General features: G+C 36.1%; 1 protein-coding gene across 1 annotated transcript; it reads right to left on the reverse strand.

Annotated features, from left to right (window-relative positions):
- Positions 1 to 5,101: 5,101 nt before the first annotated feature.
- Positions 5,102 to 10,512, reverse strand: LOC137967192 (hydroxymethylglutaryl-CoA synthase-like). Its single transcript, XM_068813672.1, has 12 exons — positions 10,221 to 10,512; positions 8,855 to 8,961; positions 8,614 to 8,746; positions 8,143 to 8,286; positions 7,717 to 7,875; positions 6,670 to 6,743; positions 6,503 to 6,578; positions 6,351 to 6,406; positions 6,015 to 6,102; positions 5,758 to 5,898; positions 5,523 to 5,672; positions 5,102 to 5,438 (listed from the first exon to the last, which is right to left on the reverse strand). The coding sequence occupies exons 1-12, from the start codon at positions 10,290 to 10,292 to the stop codon at positions 5,232 to 5,234; spliced, it is 1,407 nt and encodes a 468-aa protein (XP_068669773.1). The 5' UTR covers positions 10,293 to 10,512; the 3' UTR covers positions 5,102 to 5,231.
- Positions 10,513 to 10,858: the final 346 nt, after the last annotated feature.

The following is a 10,858-nucleotide window of genomic DNA, read 5'->3' on the forward strand; positions in this document are numbered from 1 at the left end:
TGAGAGTAAGTGCCAATGTTGGGATACCGTGATGAACAAGCTTATTACTACATCTATGGTACATCACCATGATGGAAGAGTTTATTACTACATCTAAGTTATATTACCGTGGTAGAAGAGCTTATTACTACATCTATGTTATACCCCCTTAATTGGTCTTTATTACTCCTACTACTTGAGAGTCGTTGTCCTTTGGAGGGACACGGTGATGGAAGAATTTTATTACACTTCTAAGCAGTACATATAGACCCACTACCTATAGAAGATAGGAGGGTGCTTAAAACTACTGAAGTATGGAATGATGCCATATGACTTGGAGTGATTTTACTCTCACTTATCTTATGCCAGCTGGGCCTCATGGAAGAGCCACCAGCGTGAGGGGGAGTGTTGGAAGATATGGAGGACTGCCATTTTATACAAAAAGATCATATACATCATTTGCAGCAAGCTGGAAGTTCATGATGTTCTCTCAACCCCAGTTTGTGGGAGAGTGTTGGAAGATGGGCCCAAGTCCACACAACCAAGGAAGACCCATATATGTAAGACTATTGTAAGATGGGCCACAAGACCAAGGAAGACCCACATATCTAAGAGTATTATAAGATGGGCCCAAGCCCATAAGAAGTAGGACCCACCATGATTACCACGAGTTGGCATCCTTATCACATAAGTTGGAAGATCAAGTGGGACTCACAAAGATACCCACAAGCTGGTTAGAAGATCAAGAAGGACTCACAAAGATAACCACAAGCTGGTTAGAAGATCAAGCGGGACCCTCAAAGATAGCCACGAGCTGACATCTTTATCTTATCGTCACATCCTCATAGAAGAGTTCTAGTTTGAGTTATGTTGTCTTCTATTTATATTGAGTTAATTAATTATGCTAGGACTTATCTTTAAGTATTAGAGTTTGGGTGTAATTGGGACAAATGTAGTTTTATTGTAATTGGACTCTACTAACTTTCTCTATTATAAATAGAAGTACATGTACTCTGATTATAAAAAAATCAATGAAGTATTTCTCTTTTCCATAAATTCAATATGCTATAAGAGCAGGTTCTGTGAGTTGTCTCGGTCAACCCATAGAGATAATATGATCCTTTTCTGATCTATTATTTCAAGCAGTTTAGGTTTTGTATTTATCTTTTTTCAGTCCCTCCACCTGTTAGTTGTTTTACATTTTCACCTCTATAATGAGATTTTTATATTGTAAATTATATATTTACGGAAAGATATTCGAGTTTACTTTCCAAGGAAAAATAATTTTTTTCCAATCGGAGTTATCTACAAAGAGAAATCGATATTTGAAGGAGCAAAGGTCAGATTACAAAAGCGGGTTGAGCAGCGGCAAAAAGCTTCAACTTCTGAGGTAATTTATGCTATCAAGAACAAGACTTTAAAGGGAGGATTATATATCAAAAGAAAGATCTATAAGTCTATTTTCTTACCTATTCAACCAATTCTCTATCTGAGTTTTTTATAAGGATATATTGATCTTGGAAGAGTCAATGTTCATACTGGCAAAAGGAGAAAGAGTACATAGTTCAACCAGGTTACAGTGACCAAAATCTATCAGATTATTTATCTCAAAAGAAGTATAATTTATGAAGAGAAGTTTATTTGGATTAAATGTATTTAAGTCTAGTTTCAGAAGGAGAAAATTTTATGTCAATATAATCTATATTTAAAGATATATTCGGATTGGAAGAATCAAAGGTCATGCCGGTATCCTATTGCATTGAAAAATCCTAATTTAAGCCGATTGTTTTGCATCACTTTTTGAGTTGCTATATCAGGAAAATATCTCACTTCTCCCTGGTTTGAGGGTTTCTTACTATATCTATATTATTTGGGCTTATCACTACATGTATGATATTTGGTTAAAGCTAGGATCACTGCCATTACCTCTCAGCTTGAAGGGGAGAAGTACAAGAAGTACAAGAAAGTGATATTTTATTCTATATGTTGTGGATAAGTTTCTGTGACAAAAATATTCAAGAAAGGGAGAGCACAAAACATGTAGCTTTGGCATCTAAGAAGAAATTTTTGCATTGGATTATTTCATGGGCCCTTTTACAAGGTTAATTATTTTGGTTTGTGTTATATGGGCCCAAACCCATTTCAGATGCAAGTATTGTGTCTCTTTGGATGAGACATTATTATTGAAGAAGTGGTGGCATCAATATCCTTTGTCATATAATCCTTTATTTGACTCTCACAAATATCTTTGGGCCAACCCCTATTGTAACCTTATGAGTGTTGCTATGGTTGGGACACTGTGATGGATGAACTTATTATTACATCTATGTTACCCATTAATTTCTACCTGTGAGAGTCGGTGCCCAAGTTGGGACACCGTGATGAACGAGCTTATTACTACATCTACGTTACATCACCGTGATGGAAGAACTTATTACTACATCTATGTTACATCATCGTGATGGAAGAGCTTATTACTACATCTATGTTATACCCCCCCTAATTGGTATTTATTACTTCTAACACTTGAGAGTTGTTGTCCTGTGGAAGGACACGGTGATGGAGGAGTTTTATTACACTTTTGAGCATTGCGTATAGACCCACTACCTACAGAAGATAGGAGTGTGCTCCAACCTACTGGAGTATGGAGCAATGTCATACGGCTTAGAGTGATTTTACTCTCACTTATATTGGGCCAACTGGGCCTCATGGAAGAGCCACCAGTGTGAGGGAGAGTGTTGGAAGATATGGAGGATTGCCATTTATCATATACATCATTTGCAACAAGATAGGAATTCATGATGTTCTCTCACCCCCAGCTTGAGGGGGAGTGTTGGAAGATGGGCCCAAGCCCATAAGAAGTAGGACTTACCATGATTACCACGAGCTGGCATCCTTATCACATAAGTTGAAATATCAAGTGGAACTCACAAAGATAACCACAAACTGGTTGGAAGAACAAGAATGACTCACAAAGATAACCACGAGCAGGTTAGAAGATCATGTGGGACCCACAAAGATAGGCACGAGCTGACATCTTTATCTTGTGCTCACATCCTCATAGAAGAGTTTTAGTTTGAGTTATGTTGTCTTCTATTTATATTGAGTTATTTAATTATGCTAGGACTTATCTTTAGGTGTTAGAGTTTGGGTGTAATTGGAACAAATGTAGTTTTATTGTAATTGGACTCTACTACCTTCTTCTATTATAAATAGAGGTTCATATACTTTGATTATAAAAAAGTCAATAAAGTATTTCTCTTTTCCATAAATTCGACAGTAAACGGCTTACCAATTCTCCCTCAACCACATAGCCAGGTGGTTGCTACATATAAATATTTTCCTTAATATCTCAATTGAGAAAGACACTTTTCACATCGAGCTGAAACACCGACCAACGATAGTTAGCAACAAGAGATAATAAGAGGAGTAGCGAGTTGAGTTTGGTGGAGAAGGTTTCCTCATAGTCAACTCCATTGCACTGAGTGTAGCCTTTTGCTACGAGGCGAGAGGCCACGGAACCATCCGGATTGTGCTTAACAGTGAAAACCCATTTACAAACCACCAGTTATTTCCTTGATGGGAGGGGAACTATTGTCTAAGTTTGATTTTCACATAGGGCTGTGTTTCTCCATCGATCGCCGTTTTTCATCCTTGATGTTGAAGGGACTCCTATAAGACTGAAGAATAGAGGTAGATGATATGGAGGCAAGAAAGTGATGACAAAATGGTGATAAGTAGAATTTAGGTTTCCATGGTGTAAAACCTTGATCAAGGTGGTGGAGAAAGAGAAGAAGAAGAGAAGAAGGAAAGAAGAGAGAAGAAGAGAAGAGGAAGAGAGGGACGATTGGTTGAGAAAGAGAGAGAGATAACACTTGGGATAAGAGATAATAGGCTAGAGTCGAATTTGAGAAGAGGAGAGACTTTATGCTCTACCTCATGCCTTGAGGCTCAATTTTTATAATTGTGGGAGAAGGTTTACAATGACTACAATGCCCATAGGGCTACAAGTTTTATAAAAAAAAAGACATAACTAGACATATATTATCTTACATAATTACCCGTTTATGCCATCCTTATGAAGATCACTTTATTTACCTTCTTTGCCACCTCTAAACGTGGGTGTCTTCTAACATGTTTTTTCCGAGAAACGTTGAAAAGACATTTCTAGTGCTTCTTATTTCATGGAAACACTTTTCTAGGTAAAAATTATTACTTTGAAAATCATATAATTTTTCAAGTAAGATTTTCATACCAAGATGGATTGAAAAACAACATAAAATTTTTTTGAATAAGCATTTGACAATTGATGTTGTAATACATTCAACACGAAGAAATTTTTCCAACACAATCTTGTATTTGATATTTTAGTTTACTAAAAAATTGTCAAACAAATATGGTAATGTATGAGATTGATTATTAATTTTTATTTATTTTCCTATAAAAAAGCACTAACATGTCCGTTTAATTTTCCTTGGAAATTTCTAAAAAATTTCATTTAATTTCCTAGTAAAGCATTAATATGATTTTTTTTTCTAAAGGTTTCTTGGAAATATGGATCCTAGGAAAATCATTTTTAACTTTTCCTAGCAAGGATTCTAACACATGGCCTAAAGCTATTTCCGTTTTAGTAAAGAAGACTGAAGCAACCAACTTAGCAGGCACATTAAAATTCTTAAGCCACGTGTTCATCGTATACAGTGGACAAAACAGTGACCCAGGTCCATTTGCACTGCCTTAGGAAAAATAAATAAAAAGATTAAAAATAATTGTTCTTTCACTGATTTTCAATAAAAATTAACTTTGAGTTGACTGATTTTCTTAAGCCACCAAAAACTACCAGAGAATTAAAAACTAGTTTGTATCTATACAGAAACAATAGGAAAGTTGCTATAAAGTAAGTGGTAAAAAATTACTTATAATGCTTCTCAATTTATTTTTTCATGGTTTCTATAGAAACAGTAAGAAACTTTTTTTCCACCATATCTTGTCCTGGTTTCTATTGAGCCTTATCTTTCATTGATGGAGACTACTTCAAATACATTTTCGTCAATGCAGAGCTCTCATGTCCCAGAATTTTCCTGAAAAGCATGTAAGAAGACAGGAGAGGAAGAGAAGCCAATAACAATAACAACAAAGACTTATTACCTAATCCATATCCAAACAACAGCTTGCTTATCTGACAATTGCTTCTGTGAATACAACTTGGGAAACCTAACCCTTCAAGAAACTAGCCACCAGCCTAATACATTTTAGTGGCCGTTAGACATCAAACCATTACCAGAATTGTCTTTGTTGCTGGCTATCTTTGCATAGAATCGACGGTACATGGAGTCCACCTCGGTAAGATAATATGTTCCAGGCAACAGTAAGCTTCTGTCTGGGCTGGTAACAAAACCCTTTCCCCCGTATCTGTGCTCCATCAGCTTCATATTTTCAACAAAGTCTGCTGGTGCTAACTACTCAAGAAGCAGAAATTATTCTCATCAGTTTTTGGGGTTACTTTTATAGCTTCTAAAAGATGAAAGAAACAAGAAACTCACCACGTGTCTGGATTCCAGCTTGCTAGAGACATCTAACACTTCAGCAATTTTTGAAAGACTGAAAGGATGTTCACCTTCTTGTAGTTGAAGTGAGAACATAGTGGATGACAGCCCACTACCGTATGAGAACAACACTATTCGTTTACCTCCCTAGAAAATAAAGATTTGGGAATTCTCTGATAAGGAATTTGAGATATAACAAAATAGATGAGAAAATGCTCATGACAAGGTTTACCAGTGTACTATTCTTGTTATACAGGACTGATGCAAATGCAGCATAAAGAGATGCAGTGTACATGTTCCCGACTTGTTTTGGCAGCAATGTTGATGGTTGAACTTTTTCGTCATATAAATGCTTTGCAGCTTGCTGGGATGCCTATAGACAAAAATAAGATACAAGTATCACAGTCAGATTTCACAAAAATTAGATAAATTAGTAAAAATTTAATTAATGCCAAACTATAATAATTCCTCAAGCAATATGATGAGGACCTTTTCGAGATCACGACTTTGGTAGCTCTCATCACCAGTCAGAGTTCTAAACATTTCCAACTTTTCCGCTGCATCTTTTTCAACAGGACTAGAGCAACAAAGCAAAAGGAATTGCAAAACAATCAGAAAATGACAAAAGTACATTGTGAAAGCATTGTCAAAAAGGTCTGATAAATAAGAAATAAACAATTTCTCAAAAACTAAGAATAAGGAAAAAGATATATCGCCATGATGTTTGACTTCAACATGAAATTACCCCGTAAGGCACCAGATTGTCAATGAAGAATTGCCAGTTGAAACAGACAATAGATATCTACTCACATAAGAAGTAACTACCTTGCATTCCTCAAGAAGTCATTGAAGTATAACCGCGCAAAGCTCTTCTGCACCAGCTGTCAACGCAGTCCAAGAAATGTTATAAAATAAGTTTTATTTAGTAATATTTAGAACAACTAAGAGTTAGACAAAGACTGCAGTCAATAAAATACCTTGTTGTAGGGAGAATGAAACACAAAGTAATCAGCATCAGCAAGTGAAAACTTTCTCCCCTCAAATTTCTCAAATCTAAAGAAAGAAAGGTAACATTTATTTCAAGTTACGAATAATGCAAACAAAAAACTCAATGAAGACAAAAAGTTTCCATTTATGCACTTACTTACTACAAAAACGATTATAGCAAGAGTCAAGAGCCATTAGGTAGCAAGTCTGTGAGAGCTTTCCATCAACAACCTAGGGCAAAAGTTTCACATATAAGCAAAGAAAGCTGATTTTGAAAAAAAAAAAGAAAAAAACGAACATGATACACTACACATAAAAAAGAAGCCTACATACCACAGAGGCATAGGTTTCCAAGCTAGACTTTCACTGCTTGCATATACAAAAAGCAAATGTGAAAAGCTAAGAAACTCAAATATTACAAGAACACTGCAAATCATTCAAGATGCAGCCACCTATAGCTTTTAAATTACTACAAAGGTTCTCTGGAGGAGGAAAAGAGAGTGCCTCTACATCGAGCCCCCACAAACTTGAGAAGGCCAATTTAATATCCTAAAAGAGCTTTGACACTTGAATATGCCAGTCTCCATATTCATATTTGCCAGTCTTCAGAGATCATGGAAGAAATGGCCAAAATATACACCTAGACATGGAGGGCCAGGAAATTAAAAAATTCTTTAAGGTTCCCTACATAGATACGTTATGGGTAAGAAGAACATTTATTCTTGGTTCAAACTTGTATAACTTGCAGTTGAGACTCGAAGCAATATCCTAAGAATTCAGTAGTCTCATAAAGTATAAGAGAGAAACCTTAAATGCCAAAGAATCCAGCATTAGAAATGACGATAACATCAGCTGTTTAAGACAGCATTGTGTTCAGCTATTACATACAGTGCCCACCATCTGCATGCTAACAAATATGTGAACTCATCTATGTAGCAGCAAGGGACCACCAGAAGGGAAAGAAGATAGAAATGAGGAAAGAGAAAAGAGAAAAATGCTGCCATGGTCAGTGAGTGATAAGTATAGCAGTTTGCAATTTCCTACTATCTTTCTCGATCAGCTAGTGGCGCACATTTTACAGTGAAGATAGGACAATTACATTGGCAAGAGAGGAACAAGTTCAGTCATTCACAAACATACAGGAAAAAAGTTCAATCAATGAGGAAGCAAAAATCCAGACATGTTAAAACATATGGGAACTCACAGGATATTCACTCGCAAGATTGGGCTTGTAAAAGTCATAGACATGTGTCATGTGAGTCCCTCTAAGTTTGCTTTCAAAAGCAATTGGAGCATTGGGCCCGATCAGCAGGGCAATAGCAGCTGCTCCTCCTGTAGGGCGGGCTGGTCCTTCTGCATAGACCTGGAAGAGAAGAAGTAATTGCTTAAAAGAAACTTTTCATCCTTAAAATAGAATCCTACTTTTAGATTTCAAATTTTCTCTGATAAACAGTTTTCTTCAAGACAGCCATATTCCCCACTCAATCTCCCCTTCTTTATTACTAATTTGAACTTTATTCACCACCTTCAGATCAGCTAAAAAGATATATATCAAGATAAAGGAGAAATACAAGTAATGTGACTTACATAGCCTGTATCTATGTAAAATTAGCATCAAGAAGAACCATACCGCACTGTCTGTGCATACGACAAGACCATAGCGTCCATCCCAAGAGCTACTTTCCACCCAATTCACACAGTTAAATAAAGCTGCAGTCCCCCCGTAGCATGCGTTTGTTGAGTCAACTCCTTCTATATCAGTGTTCCCACCCTCCTGCTTGCCATTCATGTGCATTGTAAGTATAAAAGACCAAAAGTAAAACACAAACTCAGAAATGACACTAATAATGATAAGAAGTAGAAACCCAAAACCATCTTCCTTTTATAACTCTTTCGTATATGGGTCGCAAACACTATATAGAAGCCAATCTAGGAGGCTTAAACCCAAGACCAAATTAAGAAACTTCTCAAAGTGATCATTGGGCCAAGAGTACAATCAACGTTTTATTTTCTGAAAGATACACAAGAACACTAGAGATACAAGAATTTCTGCTCTCGTTTTGTTCTTAGTTTCATGGATAGTGGAAAGAGTGGATCGAACCTCAAAAATTTGCATCAACCAAGTCTTTATGGATTTGCTCTTGTCAATCACAGTCTCACTACCTACTTCAAGGCGTCCGATTTGCTTTGGATCAATCCCATATTTTTCAAGAAGTGAAGTAACAACAGTCAAGCTACAAATCAGGAGTAAGCTAAGTTATAATACAAGTCTCACAACCATAAGCTATAGAAGCATATATAATTAGCTGCCAAAGGGGATTGTGAGTAAGAATGATTCATACCTCATTGAGATAACATCTTCCTGCTCTGTACAGAAAGCCATACAATCTTGACCAAGTCCAATAGTGTACTTGCCTTTGCTGGCACCATCAAAAGCCTCCATGGCATCCTACAATTTGCATAAAAACAGGAAAGGACCATAAAAAAAAAATCGCATTAAATAGTGTTAAATAACCAAAACATTACTTTCAAGCAATTTTTCCTTTGGTTGTAAGTACATGTACAAAGTTGGCTAGAAAAACCTATTAATTAGCAGAACAAAAATATGGAAGAAGAGAACAGCAAAAACAGAATCCGTAAAAAGACTATACCAGAAATGACAACAACAATAACGACAAACCTTTCCTTAAAATAAAATAGCAACAATGATTAGAAAACGAAGACGGACCTAATGCCTGCCAGCAACAATTATGTACCAATCAGATGAGGACAGAAAATTGGAAAAAACAACTATCAATATGAAATAACACGAAATTATAATAGATGATTTAAGATTGGACGATAGAAAAAGGTCCACCGCTTTACCATTCACCTTATAAAGCACTTCAGAAACCATGATGTTACTGACAAGAGAAGTTTTTAATAGTCAAAGTCATGTGGAACTATTACATGATACACCACAAACATGGATTCAGGATATTTCCGTGCAAGTTGTCTATATTATAAAAACGGGTACAAAACAAGTAACAAATTGTTCCAAGATACCACCATATCTTCCTGAACCACTAAATTAAGATTATCAACCATCAATAGGGTTTTGCCTTTGATTCAAAGTACATTCCTAAGCATACTTCGAAGTAAAGAAGGTGGCATAAAAACATTCCTTTCTGTGATGTCATACATCTCAGTCCAGAGGAAGCAATTTCAAATTTCAATCAAAAGAGAAACAGAAAACGAAGAGAAGTATCAAAAAAGTAAAATACCGCAAAAAGTATTCTAGATGAAGAAAATGCAAATATTGTGTACCCAAAGACCAGCGAAACGTCATTTCAAGAGCGAAATAAAAATTTTAAAAATAAAATGAAACGCGCCAATGAACAATTGAACGAGAGCATTCAAATTGACCAATCCGTCAAGAGTTTCATCACAACAACGTTTCTCATTAGCCTTCATGAATACACATATACAGTGCTGAATAAAGCCAGTAACCGCATAGAACCTCGAAATCAATTTCAATCAACCAAAAGACATGGATCCAGCATAGCTTCCATCGCTTTACAGAAAATTCCTCAAAATGCATTGCATAAATGATCTCCAAAGTCCGGAAACCAGAGATCCAACCTCAAAAGGAACAAAAACTCATCACCTGCAAACACAAGCTTCAAAAGAAAAACTTCTAAACATTTACAAAGAAAGAGAAGCAATCACCTGGTTCACACATGTAGGAGGGAAATATATATCCATGGCAAGGATCCCAACGCCTTTCTGCTGCGACGCCATGTCTCCCTCCGGTAGTATGCAAATCCTAGATCAGATAAAAAGAGAATTTGAGCCGTGCGTCGAGGAGGGAATGGAGGACGGAGGGGCGCGAATCCAAGAAACTCGCAGATATGCAGAGGAGAGGTCACATGAGCAGTCGGAAAAAAACGTCGAGGAGAGAACGAGTACAAATAGCACCACACCTGGCGAGTGACAGGGAGTTAGAAGGCAGGGCCTAGTTGGTCGGGAGTTTTTACAGGTTTTGCTATCCAGGCGTCATTTGGATGAGATTTACCCTTTTCGATTCCCAAGAATTAACTTCTCTGATGCGAAATGGCTGCGCTGTCTTTCTTTTCGCTGACGCCCCTCAATTCTAATACTAGAAAAGGAATTTATTATTTTTGTTAGATTTAAAATTTAATAATAATTTATGTGAAATAATTACATAAACATTTTAAATTAAATAATATTTATTAATTTATATAAAAACAAATAGATACTACAATAGTAATATATTATTCTTATTATATAGTTATTATAATAATATTTTTCAATTACTAAAGTATAAATATTAAAAAATTATTACA

This window comes from Aristolochia californica, unplaced genomic scaffold (genome assembly GCF_029961685.1).
Source record: "Aristolochia californica isolate CCGP_79_NKW_82.1479 unplaced genomic scaffold, dmAriCali1.0.hap1 SCAF_6, whole genome shotgun sequence".
In the NCBI taxonomy this organism is placed as follows: domain Eukaryota; kingdom Viridiplantae; phylum Streptophyta; class Magnoliopsida; order Piperales; family Aristolochiaceae; genus Aristolochia; species Aristolochia californica.